This window comes from Tachysurus vachellii, chromosome 19 (genome assembly GCF_030014155.1).
Source record: "Tachysurus vachellii isolate PV-2020 chromosome 19, HZAU_Pvac_v1, whole genome shotgun sequence".
In the NCBI taxonomy this organism is placed as follows: domain Eukaryota; kingdom Metazoa; phylum Chordata; class Actinopteri; order Siluriformes; family Bagridae; genus Tachysurus; species Tachysurus vachellii.
Window position 1 is genome coordinate 11,834,771 of NC_083478.1, and position 22,730 is coordinate 11,857,500.

The 22,730-nt window shown below is 39.4% G+C and overlaps 1 protein-coding gene across 1 annotated transcript in view; it reads right to left on the reverse strand.

The window, feature by feature from the left end:
- Window positions 1–572: 572 nt before the first annotated feature.
- plagl2 (pleiomorphic adenoma gene-like 2) overlaps window positions 573–22,730 on the reverse strand; it is a 41,018-nt gene continuing 18,860 nt past the window's right edge. The window contains exons 2-4 of the mRNA XM_060894865.1: window positions 7,753–7,866; window positions 7,203–7,635; window positions 573–6,839 (exon numbers count right to left, since the gene is read on the reverse strand). Coding sequence (XP_060750848.1) covers window positions 5,381–6,839; window positions 7,203–7,498 — 1,755 coding nt within the window. The 5' untranslated portion in view covers window positions 7,499–7,635; window positions 7,753–7,866 and the 3' untranslated portion in view covers window positions 573–5,380. The remainder of the gene's footprint in view (window positions 6,840–7,202; window positions 7,636–7,752; window positions 7,867–22,730) is intronic.

A 22,730-nucleotide genomic window follows, 5' to 3' on the forward strand; every position in this document is an offset into this window, starting at 1 on the left:
AACATTTGAAGCATTTTGAAATCCAGTCCATCGAAATGTTTGCTTGTTTGTAAACTGGAAAACTTCCAGTCTGACTTTCAAAAAAACTGTGCAACTCCACTGTTGGCAGTTTTGCCAGTTTTTTCCTCAGCAGTCGATGAGCAAGCTCCATAGTACGACTCACTGATTTCTCCAAATTCGAGTCAATTAACATATAAGAAATGATGCCATGCTTTTTTGTTCCAGTTTTATTCGCATTTGAGTGAATGTTGGGCTTAAACAGAGCCTCGGGACCTGTAAGTATAGGCTTGAGGTATTGTGGTATAATTAGGCCTGCCTTAAAGCCAAGCTCTGCTTTTTTATCACTTGGAACCTTGCCTTCACATTTAATTTTTTTTTCTTCTCCATTTTGTTTGCGAGCAGTGGTGTGGTTTCCTGCCTTGGCTGTATGGTATGCGAATGGCAGTTTTCAGCCATAACCTATGTTGCTTATTCTAGCACCCTCTCCCACCACAGCCAGCAGGAAATCACCCCAGGAAGGAGTGAAGGAAAGGACAGGGGTGGGGGGTCTAGACAAAGGTATAAACCCATGGGTTTGTCTTTTTTTTTTTTAATGATTTTAACATCATACATTACAAGTCAAAAGGTACAATGCTCTGTACAATAAGTAAATAGGTTTTGTTGTAATGTCATCTCTTTGGATCAACCAATATACATATCTGTCTCTTTACATTGCAGCAACTGATTGTAGGTGATAGATAGTGGACTGGTTGTCATATAATTTTATACAATTCTCCCTGTAGCTGATAAAATCCCATGCTATATAAAATAGTGTAAGGATGAATGAATTTTTGTTCTTTTACTTTTTTTTTCTTTCCTGGGGTGGCAGTAATAAGCAAGTACTAAAAATAAGAGGACTATGTTGCTAAACAAGATACATAAAGAGCTTGGAATGCAAGACTTACATTAAGCTAAAATAAATGAAACTACAATTTGATGTCTTTTTCCACAGACAGCACTGTTTTTTTCTCTTTAAAGTAGAAAGGCAATTCCCTCCTTAAGTCCAATTGTAATTTCCTTTCTCCTTAGATCAACGATATTTGAATCATTTCTTTTTAATAGCTTAGTTAGAATCCTACACATTTTGGGAGAAATAAGATAAGTGCATCCCTGGTAGGTGCATTGGAGATTTTTTTTTTTTAAATCGATCATAAAAGATGGGATACATGATTATAGGTAGGGTATCAAATTAGACATCTAATCAACTTTCCCTTCAGCACAACACACAACTGAAGTTTTTTCCTTTCTTCCAATGGACTTTGAACGCTCAGAGTTCAGAAGAAGGGGAGCTCCTTGAGGGCTGTTTGTTTTTTGGTGTCATTCTCTTGGTGGGTGAGACGATCTTTTTGAAAGGGCCCAGAAGCAGGACTGATAGAAGCCTGAAAATCATTTAATGTCCTCTCTCAATCTAGAGAACAACTGGCAATGACATACAAATGCTGCACTGGTTGGACGCCTCAGAAAGGAAGTCAACTACTCCTACTAATCTTTACCAAAATCTGAGCTCTACCCTGTCATGTGCTTATTATATAAAACATGATCTAAAACAAAACAAAAAAAAAATGAAAGGGGGTGTCACTCAAGTCAGTATACGTGTTAAACCTGTCAGTGCTATAACTTTGAAATAGCAAGTTGAAAAAGAAGAAATAGCTGTGAATTTTGACTTTTCCAACAAGGGTTTTAAAGATAAGCTAAAAATGAGCACATTTGTTGTTTCTCAAGTCCTAAAATGCACAAAGCAAGAAGAGTTGGGGCAAAACATGGCAAATATTAGTGAAAGTCTATCAAAAAAATACTGTTACTCCTTTGGAAGAGGAGGGAAAAAAACGTACATATAGATTAATAAATTCTACACATTTAACTAATGGCACATACATGTACAAGATCAAATACAAAATTAGAAAGAAAGAAAAACAAAAACATACAAACATATAAGGCTGAAATTTCAAGAAAAAAATACTCTTTTCAAAGGTTTAAAAGTGCTAGAATTCAGATCAGCTTACAGAAAACCCGGGGAGGACAAACTCAGAAGTTGCCAATAGCTTCTTGTTGAATATTTTTCTCATGTTTAATTAAAAGAATGTTTTTATTTCTTTTTTAAGAAAACTGCATAGCTTTGCTTAGCTTTATGACTTATACTGCTTAAGCAGTTTTAGATCTGTTTAGGATTGTTTCCTGTCATACTTTTCCCACATATTAATGTGACATTTAAATTTAAACACCTTTACATTTCAAAGTGCCTGTCAAATAAATGTTGCTCCCCCCCCCCCATTTTTAACAATAAAATACGATTGAAAGGGGAATAAATGCTTAAAAAATCTACCCTTTTTTATTTACGTAATCCAAACACCAAACCAAAAGTTGTTTAACTTTGAAATAAGATTTCACACAATCCAATTGAATATAAAGAAAAAAATTCAAATGCATATTTGGCTTTCTTCTTATTTTCAGTCAGAAACTACCAGTTGTAGCAATTCTTACAGTATATCGTCGCTGTCGGGCGGAATCCTCATATCTCCAAAACCGTTATTTTTCAGGAGATGAAAAAAACGCTGTACCTTATCTGCAGTGCACAGGGTTTAGTCCGCGTTGCAGTGGATTGTCTTGCACTAAATTCCTGTCCTCAGATGAGCACCAGAACTAGCGGGGGTCAAGATTTTTTTTTTCTTTGAGCCCAGTGTTTTGAAGACATTTACCTCAGAAGACGTGTTGATTCGTTGCGACTCTTATTAAGGAGAAATATGCCGCAAATCTCTCCCGCGGAGTGAGGAAGAGGTGGACAGTTGAAGTGTCCAGTAGAGTTAAGAGATTTGCACTCAAGCTATTTTCAAGACTTTAGATTGGTTAATAACTTGTAAAAATAACAGACCCACGTGGGGACTGACCAATAGCATCGATATGTGAAAAAATATGAAACTGACCAAATTTGGACATACGAGGTTTCCGCCCGACAGCGACGATATACAAAAATATTATCTCAACATTAGCTCTTTAGTTAGCAATTGTGCAAAAAAAGAAGTTTCTTCTCCCCAGGTTTTTGGTATGAAAAAAAAATATGTATAATAAAATTAAATGAGGTGATGTGTTGTGTTGTTTTGAGGTCCTGTTTCAACAAACAGAAAATAATATATGACAACAAACGACTAGGCAATATCCCAATCAACTGTCCCATGCTTTGAATGTCAAAGACCAGTCTGGTGACTTATTTGTTCTGGGTATTTTGTCTTTCTTCAGACCCTTTGATAAAAATGTTCATTTTAATGGACGAAGCAGCTGTAAAAGGAGAACAGAAATGGACAAAAACGGTTCATGTGTTCAGTTTTAAAGATTTCTGCAGAAGGATTTCTGCAGAAGTGGTCTATGACTGTTACCAACCATAGCGCTAAAGCAGCATCATAACTTTTTCAAATTCATTTTGGCTGGTGGCCTCGCATTTGAGCAATTTTATTCTTGACTTTCACATTGACTACAAGGCTAGGGATGAGCAAAATTTAAAGTCTGGCCATTAAAGGACATTTCTTCAAGGTACTTTGGTGCAGGAAACACCACCATGTCATCAGTATCACTTTATAGGAATTAATTTGACATGCTTTAGAAATTCTCCTTGACGTGACGATTAAAGTTAATTGATAAAGTAGAATTGTTTAGGGGCCACAGGATGTGAGCCACATCAAAGACATCTGTCAGGTCTGTTCCAATACTGAAAGAGAATAATTCTGAAACTTGGGTCACATTACGGGCCTCTCTATGCAACACTAAAAATTAAAGAGTAGTTCATTCTACTTGATAATTCTACTAAAAGCCTATGAGACATGGGTCAAAATACCATCTGTTGACCCACATACAAGAAAAAAAGAACAAATAATATAGGGAAGACTATAATAAAAAGCAATTACTTCATCCATTTTTTGAACAAGGTTACATCATTATGTAAACCTGACTTTTTTGTTTTTGTAAAAATCCCATCAGCAATTTTTTAATACATCTATCTAAAATACATTTTACTAAAATAAAAGCAATTATATATTTCTTTTTGATGTGGTATTTCGTACACTGCAAAAATACTCTTGTAGAACCCCCTCCCCCTTCCCCCATTCTTGTCATTCCTTTTCTATTCACATATGTCAGGGTGATTATTACCATTTGACTATTAACTCTATTATCCTGCCTAATATCTTTGTGTTTTCTAACATGCATATTAGAATGAGGTGGGCAGGAACTGGAGGTAATAAAACATTTGCCATAGAAATTAGTGCTGGGAGGAAGAAGGAAACCATTATGAAACACTTGAATTATTTAAATACTAGAGAATATTTTGAGGACACATGATGTTGCTGTGCATAAGATGCTCGGCTAGGAAGGAAAAGGTAAATTTGTGCAGGAAGTAGGGAACTGAGGGTCAGCGAGTCACCATGGGAACCCAAAAAAGGTCAAGTGCCTTCTGCTGTAAACAAAGTGCTTCCTTTGACTAACAAAAACTGTATGGATTTTTTTTTTTAATTTTTTTTACATTATCCTTTGATCTGTCCTTTGTTCTGAATGGTCAGTGTATAAAAGTAGGATTGTAAAATGTTACCGCTTATTTGCTGCCTTTTTTTTTTGCCTTCTTTCTTTTTATTGAATCTTCCCTTGCCTACATAATTCTTGCACACAATACCTAAGTGTGCTTATGGTAATGAATATTATATACTGGGGGAAGGAACAACTGGAATTAATACATTTTATGGGGAAAATATTTTTGTATAATTTTATAATGAATTTGCTTTTTTGGCTATGAAAGGGGAGAGATTTATGCAACATCACAACTTCATTCCTCCAGTAATTTTTCCTCTCCCAGCTGCCAAGGCAGTTTTAGTTTAAGGGCGATTAAATGATACCTGACTTTAATAGAACAGAGACAATATAAATTAAGTCTCATGTTTGAATAAACAAAAAAAAAGCTTAATAACTTCAAACTATTCTCTTAAAAAACATTTTAAACATCCTTTCTCCAACTCATATTATTACTTTATAAAGTATGCGGTACCATGCCTTAAAGGCCTGCTGATGCTGCATCCTAACTAGGAATTGGTGAGTCAAGGGTTGAAGGAAAGGTTTAACTAAAATATTGATGGAAAAGCCTAAACAAAAGCTCCATGGTTTTCTTATTTCCTATGTTCTACTTCCTTTCAGAAAATAAATTGGTTTCTCCAGGCTCATTTAAAAGCATTTGTGCGCTTTAGTTAAGGCTTCTATGTGCTCAAGTGTTTTATTCTCCCACCCCTAGAGGGAGCCCTGAAGCTCCCCTACCCTGGGCCACCACAGTTGTCAGTCTGTGGTAGATCAGGGTGGGGTGGGAGCCTCATTGAAAGGCCTGATGGAAGCGAGGCAAGGTGGTCGTGCTAAGGCTGGAGCTAAACACTGGTGGGAGTGGATGCAGGGGCCCGAGGCCAAGACCTCCACTGGAGCCCGGTTGCTCCTGAGGTTGAGGTTGCAAAGAGGTAAGAGGCACTGAGGCGGTTGCTGTGGCAGCATGAGACTCGGCAGCATGTGAAGATGCTGACGATGATGAGGAAGAAGAAGAGGCAGTGGAGGTGGAGTAGCCCATCACCAGGCCTCCCGAACTCATGGGAGTGCTATAGGGCGGCAAGTTTAGCGGAAAGAAACCCAGTAAATGGGAGAAGTCCATGTTAGCAGCACACAGAGATTCAGCAATGATGGCAGGGCTTTTAGATAGGAGGGGATCCCCACATAGCTCATCTGTTAAGCCAGGTGGAGGCTCCAGACCATCTTTATTAGGTGAAGCAGCTGAATGTGGATCAGCTGAAGGTGGGGGAGGGACTGGCAAGCCACTCTGCAGATCCATCAGGTAACTCTCCATCTCCACCTTTAGGGGCTTATCTAGCAAGTATGAGGTAGCTCCAAGCTGGTACTTGGGAGGTTGGGAATGCTGCTGCTGGGGTTGAGGTTGCAGTGGAGTTTGTTGCTGGTGTGTTGGCGGTGGAGGAGAGGGATGGTGTGGGTGGTGGTGATGATGTGGATGATGGTGGTGTAAGGCTGAAGGAGGCTCCATAGAGCAGCCCATACCCATAGCAGCAGACAGTGACCCAGGAACCAAGGAGTGATGGTGGCCCATTCCAGGGCTGGACATGGCCTGTAGATGGTGTTGGTTGTACATGCCCATGGGAAAAGGGGTGCCACTGCGGAAAGGTTTGGTCATCATGGAGTCCTTATTGGGGCCCATGCTACACATCATAGGACTGAGCTCTTCCTTCACAGCACAAGTCGGAGAGCCAGAACCAAGCAGAGCCAGCATATCTGGTGGTTCTGTTTTGATCTTCAGCAGCTCCTGTGAATGGCTCTTCTTCACATGTCGTGTGAGGTGGTCCTTTCTTCCGAAGCGCTGGGCACAGTACTGGCACAGAAAATCTTTGCGACCTGTGTGAACTACCATGTGTCTGCGAACATCCTTGCGGGTGTAGAAGCGACGGTCACAGTGATCGCATGGGTGTTTCTTTTCCTTGGTGCCACCTGAAGACTTGCCGGAATGGCTCTTGAGGTGATCCAAGAGGGCAGGAGTGCTCTCATAGCTCTGCAAACATACCTTGCAAGTCAGGTCTCCTGCTGTGGCAGAGTGCATGGCCACATGGCGCTTGTAGCCTAGCTTTGTGTTATAGTGCTTGCCACACTCCTCACACTTAAAAGCTTCCTTGTTGGGGTCATGGGTCTGCAGGTGATTTTTCAGATGATCTTTACGGTGGAACATCTTTTCACAGAATGAGCACTGGTGGGTCTTCTGCGGGGAGTGTGTGGCCATATGCCTACAGTGAAGGTAAAGATGGGTTTAAAAAAATCTGTAAGAACACTGAGTAACTATAATTGACATTATTATACAAACTATTAATATGAATATTGTGGTCTGATAAAGTGATTATGAACTTTCACAGGTATTCCAGTATTGAGATTCCAGTATTGAGAGTACATCCCTGATAGACTCATTTTGCCAAACTCTGATGTAAGTATAAAAGCAACTTTCTGAGAACAGTCACAAAAGCTGCTATCAAGACTAATTAAAAAGTCGCAGGCAATGTGACTGATGCTTTATGCATGTCAAGGAATTATCCCTAGATTGGATTCTGAGACACGTACCTAAGGCTGATCTACTTGGGCAAAGACTGACCTACCTGTAGAGCTTATATTTGGAGCTGAAGGCCTTGTGGCAGTAGGGCTGGGTACAGTGAAAAGGTTTCTCCCCTGTGTGACTAAAAGTGTGGATATGAAGCTTATCCTGTGAGCTGAAGAGGGTGCCACACACCAAACACTCGTTGCCGCTTTCCTCCTTCCCTGTCTCCTTCTCTCTCTCGCTCTCTGTCCTCACTTGAGCTAAACCTCCAAACAGTTTGGGGGCAGCTCGCTGATCCTCGTCCTCCGGCGTCAGTGTGGTTATGTGGTGTGGGGCATCGGCGGCAGCTGCTGCCATGGCAGCCCTATGGTGCCGTTGCCATTGAACCCCAGCCGTGGCTGCCCTACCTTCCAGGCTCTGTTTGGATTCTGCCTGGGGGGGGTGGAGTTTAAGGGGCAGTCTCTAGGAATTATACAGTCTCTTCTTTAAAAAATCTGTAATGGACAAAATGCAAAGCTCTTCTTCCATATAATTGTAATGATTAAAAAAAAAAAAAAAGTCCTTTATTTCGAACTATATGATTGTCTTAAGCTTAGAACTTTATCACTTACCCTCGTTCAGGTTCAGAACATTTGGAAGAATAGCAATGTCTCTATTTCTTTCACCCAGTCCCAACTGACATGGGTGGGGTCCAGTAGATATTAATATTGCCCATTTTGATTGTTCTGCAGGGAAATAAAATCACAGAGAAACATTAGGGCATGTAAAGTATATTACATTGTGAAGTTTCTTTAAATCTGCTCATCCCAAATTCTTTCCATGTTGTTCTGTATATGGCTTGTGTATGTTGTAGAACAGGTTGTTATTGTACCAGAATATGACTATGAAAAGTATATGAACTGCATACAACATTAACAAAATTGAAACCTGATTCTCTTACAAGCTTTATTTATAAGGCACCATAAATAAAGCTGTGGATAAGAACCTAAAAAGAACAGTCTTTCAGCTACATGTAATTGTTGTTCCTTTATTTAAGCAATCAACAAGCACACATCACAAATACAAGCTAAAATATAGATTCTCTTCTCCAAAGCATTTCTGCAAGATCTTGTTTATAAACTGCTGCAAATATGTTAGAAAAATGAATTCATTGGATGTCCAGGCCTTTGTTTAGAACAGAGTCTCATAAAACCTACAAAGTCTGTTCAAAATTGACCTGTGCAAAACTCCAGTGCAAAAATTCATATGCAGGAAATCTCAATGTTAACATATTGTGTAAAATAGCATACAAACTGGTCTATTGTCAGCATATGTGTATGTATGTATGGGTAACTGACAGCTGTGTTGCAGGACCATAGCCATCACCCGGCAGGGAGGGTGCAAGTGGCTGACACTTTTCCTTTTGAGACCCTCCAGGATGCTTTGTCTCATTGTCATGCCTCTTCATCACACACATTCCACACACATGCAAACATACACACAGAGACGCACAACCAATCCATCATGCTTGCAGTATCTACTTATCATCCTGCCAATCCCCAACCCCCAACCATGCACACAAACACAAATACACACAAGGAAAAATGTTATATTCTATAAAGTATGTTCTAAATTTACACCATGACAACTACATGTTTCTCGCCAAACTCCATTGACAAAGTGGAAATCTGCAAAAATAAAACCTGCATTCTTTACTCCTATTTAAATGAAACCATTACTGTCTAAGCAATCATAAAGTTTGTTTACGTTTTTATTCTAGTTCAATAAAAAATTGTGTATATGTGTATAAAGATTTAATGCACATAGTTCTTATTAAGAATATGCTTATGTGCATCTGCATTACTCAGCTGTTTACCGTTTGTCTTAAATTTTGTGTTAAGAACATGTTTTATGCATGTACAGAGGATCCCTCAGGGGGAGGATCTGGAAGTGCACACAGATTGCAGAAGTGCATCTGACATTTTGTTTTGAGATTAAAGGGTTTCCACATTCCTTTGGCCTGGAAGTCAAAGGTCAACCTCCCGCATTCACGTTCAACACGCACTACACGGTGAGACATCCGGCCTTTAAAATCTGCTCTAAAATAACTTCACAAATGCTCTGTAAAATGATTAAACCCAGCTACAGATGAAAATAAGTGACCCACAATCCTAGATAAAGAATACTATATATTATTATATATATTGTGTGCTATATTAATGTGCCTTAATATATTATTACTGGACACTTTAATAGGAAAACATCTAAATCTAAATCATATGGCAGTAATGTAATGCAAAAAAAAAGCATGCTGACGCAGGTCATAAGCTTCAGTTATTGTTCACATCAGAATGAAAAAGTGATCTCTGTGACTTGGTCATAGCATGGGTGTTGGTGCCAGATGGGCTGGTTTGAGTAAAAGAAACTGCTGATCTCCTGGGATTTTTTACACACAACAGTCGAATGGTGCAAAAAGTCAATTCTGTGGATGGAAATGCCTTGTTGATAAGTGAGGTCAGAGGAAAATGGCCAGCTCCAAAGCAAGGTTTGATGTTCTGTGCATGTTAAGCTGCTTCTCTGCTCATTATGGTTGTAAAGAGTAATTATTTGAGTTACTCAGTTTTTTGTTGTTTTGTTTTCTGCACTACTCTATAGAGTAGTATAGACTCTACGGTCTATAGAGACCGTTGTGTGTGAAAATCCCAGGAGATCAGCTGTATCTGAAATACTGAAACCAGCCCATCTGGTACCAATATCCATACCCCAATCAGTCACAGAGATCACACTTTTTCTAAATACTGATGTTGATGTGAATATCACCCAAAGCTCTTGGGAAACATGCAGGTGTTCCTAATAAAGTGGCATACTTAAGTTTAATGATAAATTAATAATTAAGTGCTGGAGTTGTACCATTCAAAACTGAGCACTAAGTTTCTTCATTCTTTCCAAAAAAAAAAAAAAAAAAAACCCTTAAATGGAAACAGAGGTGTTCTTTCAATCCCGCATCATATCAGGAACATGCCCACGGCTCTGATTCTGTGTTTGTGGGTGGTTACTATAACAGTTACAACCACCATCCACCCAGCATGCAATGTGTGTAAAGTTTTTTTGTTATTGTTGTTGCAAGACACTCCTTAAAAAATCCTTTAAAAAATCACTACCCTGTATGATTACAACACATTTGGTGGCCAAAACCATACTAGTCTACTGCCGGACTAAAAAAGTTCAATGCTGAATCATAAAAGCTCCAATCAGAAGTTAGAATGCAAATGAGGACTCATGTCCTCCAATCAGAGAGGCCCACTAAGGTCAGTGAGTACATTTAAGTTCCACCTTCCTCAGGTAGGAGGGACAAGTGGACAGAAATAGTCCTAAGTGACATGGTAGATCAACATTTATCTCCAATGTGCAAAACACATCAAAACACTGCCTGAGTTTGACCTTTGAAAGTAAAATGCAACACATTTTGCACAAGTCCCATGGTAAACTTCACACAGAGAAATAATCACTTGTGTAAAATTGTAAAGCTGGGTTAATCATGAGTATAATGTGCTACAATCACAAAACAAAATGCCTCAAGTAAGGCATCAGGTCTGTGGAAAACAGCTGATCACATGACATGGCATAAAAAAAATCAAACAGCCCAAAATAGCCCCCTGCTGCGTTCGACATACAGTACTACATGAGACTGTGCGGGTGAAAACTAGAAGATGCGAGTACAGTGAAACGGGTAACGGAGAGAGGGAGAGGGAGAATGCTGAGAAATAAAGGAATGGGAGGGGGTGTGAAAGGAGGGAGGTGCTCTTAGTCAGTGATATTCACAAACCAGGAAGGAGTATGAAGTGTCATGCCTTACTGACCACAGTGACAAGAACTGACAGAGACCGAGGAAGGGCGGAAGGGGCAGGTACCAGGTATGAGGCAACAAACCCCCCACTCCACACACCCCAATGTTTGTAAAGTGTGTGATTTGCAATACTGGACAAGTTTCAGTTCCTCCGAGAATGTCTGTTTGGACCTCAATAAGAGTAGTGAGCAGTGGAAAGCCCCCATGCCACACACACACACACACACACACACAAGGAGTGTCTGCTCTGCCAAATCCTCACATCCCTGACAGTTAGACCCTAATAGGCCTGGCTACCAACACGGGATGTGGCTGCTTGTAACCCTTACACACACACATTGTGACATTTGGTAACCACTCTTCTTGATCCACTCATCCTGAGATAAAGATTGAAGATACTTAAAAAATTCTGAATTGCTCATCAGTTGTTCTGGTGTTGAAGAACCAACAAATTGCGAGAGTTTAGTATGTCAAGGCATATTAGTTTATGTTTTTTTAGTTCATGTTGTCACACACAGACACACACGTTTTACTTGGTGCTCACCTTTAAATTATTTTGACATTATTGTAAATGATCTTTATCTATCCCTAACCTTAACCTCAAAATCCAAAAGGGACATGCTCATTAGGGATACATATGAATTAAAATTTTACACTTTATCATTTTTACTCTGAATTTTTATATTCCAGTAGAGCTGCTTTGCTAGTGTTCTCTGCTATGTAGTCAAGAGTGCTATACAATTAAAAATTGAACTGAATTGAAAATATAAATAAATATACTCACTGCATTTATTTTGGAGCTATATCCAGGCACATCATAGAAAAAATTGATCATTAACATTAATAACTAAATAAACCAGACCAGTCTAACCTAATAGCAACCCTCTGTGGATATCAGTTGTGAAGTGCAAAGCATTCTGGGTAGCCATGCACAAAGTTACAGCTTTAGTCAAGCTGTTTTACACATCAGGAAGCAGTGGCTTATTACTGCCTTATTGATCCTTATCTTTAACCGCTTTATGTCAACAGCTGCTATTATTGACAAGTGGGAATCAACCGAACAAACGACTTTTAGGGTTGGGCAATATGGACCAACATTTTAACTCACTATAAATATATACATATATAATTTATAGTGATCTGTAATTTCTACACAGTGGGCCAAATGTTTAGTTGTCATTTAATGCCATACCTAAGATGCAAAGACAGGGTTTCCTTTCCTGTTTGAAAATATATAGCTGCACAATATATCCACATGTAAATAAAATATTTATAGAACATAAATAGCCTACATTAATAGAAATAGGCTTTTGAGAACACACTCATTATACTGTTGTTAATGGTGCGATAAAGTGATATTGATCTTGTTCTCTATATCATTCATTCATTCATCGTTCATTTTCTACCGCTTATCCGAACTAGCTCGGGTCACGGGGAGCCTGTGCCTATCTCAGGCATCATCGGGCATCAAGGCAGGATACACCCTGGACGGAGTGCCAACCCATCGCAGGGCACACACACACTCTCATTCACGCATGCAATCACACACTACGGGCAATTTTCCAGAGATGCAAATCAACCATGAACTCCACACACACAAGGCGGAGGCCAGAATCGAACCCCCAACCCTGGAGGTGTGAGGCGAACATGCTAACCACTAAGCCACCGTGCCCCCCTCTTTTTCTCTATATATTTTTTATTTATTATATTGTAATTTGATTTATCTTTATATATGATTTATATATGATGTTTGTGTCTATGTACAGCCTTTATCTATGGCACAAAATAAAGGTTAAATAAAAATAAAAAAAAGTGATTCCACTTTTAGATGCAACTTCTTTACAGCATTCTCTACAAAGGACATTGATTTGCTACTCATCTGATCTTACTGGCGCTATGTCTGCATTTGGTGAATGTATTGTGAGCCAGTGGTCTCACTGTCCTATCAGTATAAAACATCACCAACACCAGTGAGACACTACATACACCAGTGACACTACATATATCAGTGAGACACTACATACACCAGTGACACTACATACATCAGTGACACTATATACACCAGTGAGACACAACATACACTAGTGAGATACGACATACAATAGTGAGACTCGACATACACTAGTGAGACACTACATACACCAATGAGACACTACATACACCTGTTGTACTACATACACCAGTGAGACACTGCATACACCAGTGAGACGCTAAATAAGCAAGTGAAACACTACATACACCGGTGAGACACTATATACACCAGTGAGACACTACACACACCTGTTGTACTACATACACCAGTGAGACACTATATAAACAAGTGAAACACTACATACACCGGTGAGGCACTACATACACCAGTGAGACACTACATACATCTGTGAGACACTACATACACCTGTGGTAGTACATAGACCAGTGAGACACTATATAAACAAGTGAAACACTACATACACCGGTGAGGCACTACATACACCAGTGAGACACTACATACATCTGTGAGACACTACATACACCTGTGGTACTACATAGACCAGTGAGACACTACATACACCTGTGAGACATTGCATATACCTCTGGACACTACATACACCTGTGAGACACTACATACACCAATGAAACACTAAATACATCAGTGAGAAACTACAAACTCCTGTCGCACTGCATACACCTGTGAAATACTACATACACCAGTGAGACACTACATAGTCCTGTGGCACTGCATACACCAGTGATATACTACATACACCAGTAAAACACTACATACACCTGTGGTACTACATACACCAGTGAGACACTACATACACCTGTGAGACACTACTTACACCTGTTGTATACACAAGTGAGACAGTACATACCCCAGTGAGACACTACACCTGTGGTACTACATACACCTGTGAGACACTACATACACCGCTGGTACTACAAGCACCTGTGAGACACTACATACACATGTTGTATACACCAGTGAGACAGTACATACCCCAGTGAGACACTACATACACCTGTGGTACAACATACACCTGTGGCACAGCATAAACCAGTGAGACACTACATACACCAGTGAGACACTACATACACCTGTGGCACTACATTCACCAGTGAGACACTACATAGACCAGTGAGGCACTTAAAACACCAGTGAGACACTACATACACCTGTGACTTTACATACACCTATGAGACATTACATACACCTGTGATACTACATACACCAGTGAGACACTACATTCACCTGTGACACTACATACACCAGTGAGACTCTACATACACCTGTGACACTACATACCCCTGTGAAACACTACATACACTAGTGAGACACTACATACACCTGTGACACTACATACACCAGTGAGACATTACATACACCTGTGGTCACAGATGTATGTAGTGTCTCACTGGTGTATGTAGTGCCTCACTGGCATATTTAGTACCACAGGTATATGTAGTGTCTCATGGTTGTATGTAGTGTCACATATGTAGTACCACAGGTGTATGTAGAGACACTACATACACCTGTGACACTACATACACCAGTGAGACATTACATACACCTGTGGTACTGCATACACCAGTAAGAAACTACATACACCTGTGACACTACATACTGTACACCAGTGAGACACTACATACATCTGTGACACTGCATACACCAGTGAGACACTACATACACCAGTGAGACACTACATACATCTGTGACACTGCATATACCAATGAAACACTACATACACCTGTGAGACACTACATACACCAATGAAACACTACATACATCAGTGAGAAACTACAAACTCCTGTCACACTGCATACACCTGTGAGACACTACATACACCTGTGGTACTAAATACACCAGTGAGACACTACATACACCAGTAAAACACTTCATACTCCTGTGGTACTACATACACCAGTGAGACAATACATACACCAGTAAAACACGACATACACCTGTGGTACTACATACACCTGTGAGACACTACATACACCTGTGACTTTACATACACCTATGAGACATTACATACACATGTGATACTGCATACACCAGTGAGACACTACATTCACCTGTGACACTACATACACCAGTGAGACTCTACATACACCTGTGACACTACATACCCCTGTGAAACACTACATACACTAGTGAGACACTACATACACCTGTGACACTACATACACCAGTGAGACATTACATACACCTGTGGTCACAGATGTATGTAGTGTCTCACTGGTGTATGTAGTGCCTCACTGGCATATGTAGTACCACAGGTGTATGTAGTGTCTCATGGTTATATGTAGTGTCACATATGTAGTACCACAGGTGTATGTAGAGACACTACATACTCCAGTGAGACATTACATACACCTGTGGTACTGCATACACCAGTAAGAAACTACATACACCTGTGACACTACATACACCAGTGAGACACTACATACATCTGTGACACTGCATACACCAGTGAGACACTACATACACCAGTGAGACACTACATACATCTGTGACACTGCATACACCGGTGAGACACTACATACACCTGTGAGACACTACATACACCAATGAAACACTACATACATCAGTGAGAAACTACAAACTCCTGTCGCACTGCATACACCTGTGAAATACTACATACACCTGTGAGACACTACATAGTCCTGTGGCACTGCATACACCAGTGAGACACTACATACACCAGTAAAACTCTACATATACCTCTGGTACTACATACACCTGTGAGACACTACATACACCAATGAAACACTACATACATCAGTGAGAAACTACAAACTCCTGTCACACTGCATACACCTGTGAAATACTACATATACCTGTGAGACACTACATACACCTGTGGTACTAAATACACCAGTGAGACACTACATACACCAGTAAAACACGACATACACCTGTGGTACTACATACACCAGTGAGACACTAAATACACCTGTGAGACACTACATACACCTGTTGTATACACAAGTGAGACCATACATACCCCAGTGAGACACTACACCTGTGGTACTACATACACCTGTGAGACACTACATACACCGCTGGTACTACAAGCACCTGTGAGACACTACATACACTTGTTGTATACACCAGTGAGACAGTACATACCCCAGTGAGACACTACATACCCCTGTGGTACTACATACACCTGTGGCACAGCATAAACCAGTGAGACACTACATACACCAGTGAGACACTAAATACACCTGTGGTACTACATACACCAGTGAGACACTACATAAACCAGTGAGACACTACATATACCTGTGGCACTACATTCACCAGTGAGACACTACATACACCAGTGAGACACTACATACACCAGTGAGACACTACATATACCTGTGGCACTAAATACACCAGTGAGACACTACATACACCTGTGACTTTACATACACCTATGAGACACTACATACACCTGTGACACTACATACACCAGTGAAACACTACATTCACCTGTGACACTACATACACCAGTGAGACTCTACATACACCTGTGACACTACATACCCCTGTGAGACACTACATACCCCTGTGAGACACTACATACACCTGTGAGACACTACATACACTAGTGAGACACTACATACACCTGTGACACTACATACACCAGTGAGACATTACATACACCTGTGGTCACAGATGTATGTAGTGTCTCACTGGTGTATGTAGTGCCTCACTGGCATATGTAGTACCACAGGTGTATGTAGTGCCTCATGGTTGTATGTAGTGTCACATATGTAGTACCACAGGTGTATGTAGAGACACTACATACACCTGTGACACTACATACACCAGTGAGACATTACATACACCTGTGGTACTGCATACACCTGTGACACTACAGACACATGTGAGACACTACATACACATGTGAGACACTACATATACCAGTGAGACACTACATACATCTGTGACACTGCATATACCAGTGAGACACTACATACACCAGTTAGACACTACATACACCAGTGAGACACTACATACACCAGTGACACTGCATACAAAGGTGAGACACTACATACACCAGTGAGACACTACATACATCTGTAACACTGCATACACCGGTGAGACACTACATACACCAGTGAGACACTACATACATCTGTAACACTACATACACCAGTGAGACACTACATACATCTGTGACACTGCATACACTGGTGAGACACTACATACACCAGTGACACTGCATACACCGGTGAGACACTACATACACCAGTGAGACACTACATACATCTGTGACACTGCATACACCGGTGAGACACTACATACACCAATGAGACACTACATACATCTGTGTTACAACATACACCAGTGGGGAACTACATACACCTGTGGCACTACACCAGGAAGGCATGGTCAGACTGTGACGACTCAGTTTAACTAGGTGGGATTAATAAGTATGCATGGCTAACAGACAGCATGGTGGCTTAGTGGTTGGCATGTTTGCCTTGCATCGGTGTAGTCAGAGGTTTGATTTCTGCCTCTTCTCTCTGTGCTAGGTTGAATGGCATCTGTAAAATTGTCTGTATTGTGTGTGTTTTTGTGTTATTGTACCCTGTGTTGGACTGGCACCCCATCCAGGGAATCCCCTGCCTTGTGCCCTGAGTCTGTGGGACAGGCTCTAGGCTGCATGTGTAGGATAAGCACTTCAGAAGATGGATGGCTAAATGGATGGACAACAAATAGCAGATTTCAGAAAACAGACTTTTGCCAATAACCTTATGACTTTTTGTCTAGGTCACCAATACAATGTACTGCATTAAAAACTTTGTTAGAAGACGATAATAATGAATAATTATTATTATAAAGTGTCAATGAATTGAACCTGCTAGCTCACCAAAACATGGGGCTCATTTTCACACTGGAGATTTAACTTGCCTGGTGGGCTAAATAATTATTTTATATCAAATTATTATAAATCAAAATATATATATACATTTATAGCAAACTTACATCTATCCTTATTTTTTCTTGTATTGTGCACACTTTATCTCTATGAGAGAGAAAAATTAAAATGGTAATATTTATTTATTTAATTATTATTATTAAAAATATCAATTTTATGCAAACAAAGGTCAGTTAGAGGTCGTTTCCGCCATGTATCGGCTAACAATGAAAGAGGAAACTAGAAGAGTTTAGTCAAGCAAGAGAAGCTCGACCAAGTGTCTCAACAGCTTTTTAAAGCAACCTTACTTAGTCCAGTTCAACAGGAAATGCTGTGTGCATGTGTGTGCATAGTGTTGCCAGATGCACTGTCCATATGCCTGGGACTTCCCCTATTATAATTTACGACTAAAAACACAACTTCATCTTGAGGCATTCGGAAAGCCAGCCGTGCACCTGCGAGGCGAAACTTTCAGTTGCCAAAAGGAATTTGTGTCATTAGATTTTATGAGCATGTTTCTAGTTCTAGTGAGTTCTTCTGGCCATGAGGACCAGTGATAAGAGAATATGGATGGAGTTATATTTTTAATTTAAACATAAGAATTGTTTTAAATTAAACAAATGACTATTGTTCTGTATACACATACACAACTGCAGTAAAGATTATTTCTTTTCAGACTGCATAATAATATCAACAACAACAACAACAACAACAACAACAACAACAATAATAATAATAATAATAATAATAATCATAATAATTTTAATTCTGTAAGGACTGGTCAGATTGTACAACAAAATCCTGTAACGAAAAGAAAACTACTACATTCTGTTTAAGTCATCACTTATACAAGTAGAACAAAAACATGAACAAAAACAATTATGAGTTTAGGGTTTTTTTTATCTGTTTACCATTAGCATGTTTTGTGTAAATTTCCCCGTGATGTCAGGTATGCTGTCCTAATTTCACGTATGCTGTCCGACTGGTCCGTGACTCCAGGATTTTAGGTTTTTTTGTGATTGATGCAGCCAAAAATATCAAAATTGCAAGAGCTGCAGACTTGGATGTTGTTTTTTGTGCTTTGTTTGCAGAAAACTACATGAATTACTTCTTTTAATTTCCCATCATTGAAGACAAATACATACGCTTTCTGTGATAGCAGTTCTCTTTCTCATGTTAGACTCTTGTGAATCAAAGAGAGCTTTGGCTGAATGCATTGCATGACCCAAATCATCAGTACTTAAAGATAAATTGCAAGTTTCTTAGAATATTGCTGAGTTTGTTTGCGTTTGTGTTCATTTCTATGATCGCAAATTCGAGTAACCTTGGAGGGACTGACTGGTGATTTTAAGACAAATGTTGCAGCAGCAATGGTCACACAAAAATTGTTACAGTCAGATCTCCTTGTTGGTTTGTCTTTGGACAGAATCATACTAAATCATCTGGTGAGCATGTCATATTTTATGGAAATCAATCCAGCTTTACAGACAGATACTGAGTATCGGTATCCAGACCATTGCAGAATTCTACTGCTGAATTTTACTGCTGAATCAGATTTGTTGAATTTTACTGCTGAATCAGATTTATCTAATCAGATTTGTTATATTTTCTAATTCAATCCAATGACAGATGTAAACATGCATTTTGAAAATTAATAAAGGGCAAAATTTGTCTTAAAACATATTGCCATTATGAGGTCATAGAATTGGCTCGTCAGTGTTGGATTAGTAACGGCCGAGCTCTCATGAGTACGTCATATTAAAAAGAGTTGAAAGGGAATCTATGTGTGACTCTCTGCTTCTGAGTTTAAGTGTGTCTTTGTGTGTGACTCTGTAAGTATGTGTTTGCTTTTGTAGGATTTACGTGTGTGTGTGTGTATGTGTGTGTGTGTGTGTGTGTGTGTGTGTGTGTGTGTGTGTGTGTGAGTGGTGATGCAGAGGTGAGTCGGGGGAACCCCATCTGGCTGCAAGTGCTGTCTATGACCTGGAACTCTGGAGCTGCGGCGCTGTGCCAACTGGCAAACTGCCAACTCTCTCTCTTTCTCTCTTTTTTCACCCCTCTTGTTTCTATTTATAAACCTTCTTTTCCTCACCTTTTCTTATTCATCCCTCCCTTTTTTGGCAGCCATGTGTGCCCTCCTTTTACACATACCGATCATTTGAAATCAGGCTGAACTGACCTACTGTCATACTAACAAATTTCTCAAACTGAGCAAGACTTTTATTTTAATAAATACTTTTATAAAGACTTACATTAAGACTCTTTCTTTACTTGCAAGAACGTTCTATTATCTGCTAAAATCAGTTCCTTCAAACATCTATAACATTTTCATCTACTGCTCAGCTCGATATCACAGCTCAGTATAAACCAAATGAGATACTGGTACAGAATTGAGATGTTTAGCACGGTAGGTTTTTGTGCTTATAATAATCTATGATTGTGAATATACTGTATAACAGTATTTGGTATTATAACAGATATATCCTTGTAGTAGTTATAATAGCATAATTACACTTTGTTGATCATAAAGTACACCGTTATAGAAGGGAAATTATTTATAATCACATTATCTGGTGTCACACAGATGAGGATGGGTTTCGTTTTGAGTCTGGTTTCTCTCAAGGTTTCTTCCTCATTTCATCTCAGAGAGCTTTTCTTTGCATTGCACTGTTGCATCTAAGGGTCTTTTTACACCTGGTCACTTCATGCGTTTTCTGTGATCGGATAGCTATCCGATTGTAAAAAGACCAGGTCTAAATGCCCTCCAAAACGTTTTCGAGACGGATATAAATCTGATCGTTCAAACCACTTCAGGAGGTGGTCTGGGATGCATTTCAGATGAAACTGGACAGGTGTAAATGAATGTGGTGGTTCAAGCCACATACGTCAGGGTTATACTACTCCCAACGTAAGTACGTCACTCGCAAGTGACTCATGAGTCGTGAATCGCGCCAGAAACAAAGCATAAATGCCGTTTTTGTAGCATAACTGTCGTAACAAGTTTTCGTAGCAAAACCGCCTACACCAAAGCATGTTCCATTTCAATTACCCCGGAAATGAGGTCAAATATATTTGCATTTGGGGCGGGAGTAGAAAGACTGGATTGATATCCAATTCGCCAAGACGCATTTATGTGGCCTGATGTAAATGGAACAGTTTTAACAAATCAGATAGCTATCGGATCAGAGAAAACACATGAAGTGACCAAGTGTAAAAAGGCTCTGATTGCACATTTGGGATAAACTGATACATTTGTAAATTTCAAATTTCTATTTTAAATTTATATATTTCTGTAAGGCTGATTTATGACAATATCTACCGTTGAACTGAATAGTCTAAGGTTGTGTGTGGCTGATTTTCAAACTAATAATGGAGCTTTTAGTACAGGTGATTCAAAAAAATCAGAAGATCAGCAAAGCCCACATGGCTGATACTACATTAACCAACATATATTTTATTTCCAGCTCACCAGCCACTTTATTACGAACAGATTAATACTGAGAAGGAACCTTTTGGCTCTGAGAACAGCCTCAGTTCTTCATGGCATGACTTCTACAAGATGTTGGAAACATTTTAATCTATGATGAGATATTTCCATCATATGATTGTTGCAGATTTGTCAGCTGCACATTCAGGCTGTAAATCCCCCGTTCCACCACACCTGGAGAGGCTTCTGAAGTACACAGAATTCATTGCAATGTTCATGGAACAGCTTTAAGACTACGGTGGCCGAGACGTGCAAAACAAATTAACAAATCCAAAAACACATTAACAAATCCGAAAACACATTAACAAATCAGAAAACACATTAACAAATCCAAAAACACATTAACAAATCCAAAAACAAATTAACAAATCCGAAAACACATTAACAAATCCGAAAACACATTAACAAATCCGAAAACACATTAACAAATCAGAAAACACATTAACAAATCCAAAAACACATTAACAAATCAGAAAACACATTAACAAATCCGAAAACACAATGACAAGTCAGACAACCCGGAAACGGTAGTGTATCATTTTTGAATGGAAACTTACTGATCATTGGACAAGACACCTGTCACTCAAGATATACAGGTATGGAATCTTATGTCTAATGTGTAAAGTTCTCCATTTAAATATAAGAAAATAACAGTATTAATCCACAGTAATCCATTCCATCCATCCATTCCAACTTTTCCCTGCGGCAGACTGTTGAACTTCATGTATACCTTGAGTGACAGGTGTCTTGTCCAATGATCGGTACGTGTTCCAATCACAAACTATACCAACCTCTTCCACGTTGTCTGAATTGTCGTTGTGTTTTCGGATTTGTTAATGTGTTTTCGGATTTGTTAATGTGTTTTGTGCACCGATTCAGACAACCCGGAAGAGGTAGGTATAGTTTATGAATGGAAACTTACCGATCATTGGACAAGACACCTGTCAATCAAGATATACAGGTGAATGAAAGGTGTCTTGTCCGATGATCGGTAAGTTTCCATTCACAAACTATACCAACCTCTTCCGAGTTGTCTGACTTGTCGTTGTGTTTTCAGATTTGTTAATGTGTTTTCGGATTTGTTCATTTGTTTTAGAATTTGTTAATGTGTTTTCAGATTTGTTAATTTGTTTTGCACTTCTCAGCCACCGTATAAGACAAACTGAGCTTTTTTGCATTTTTACGTAAGCAACAAGTAAATAGTTATTGGAAGACGGGTAAATTGTGTTCATGAAGGGATGCACATGGTCAGCAACAACAATATCCATAGACTTTGGCACTCAAACAATTCTGAACTGCTATTAAAGGAGCCAGTGTATTCCAAGAAAACATTCCCCACACCATTACACCAGCACCAGCAGCCTGTTGACCCTAAGG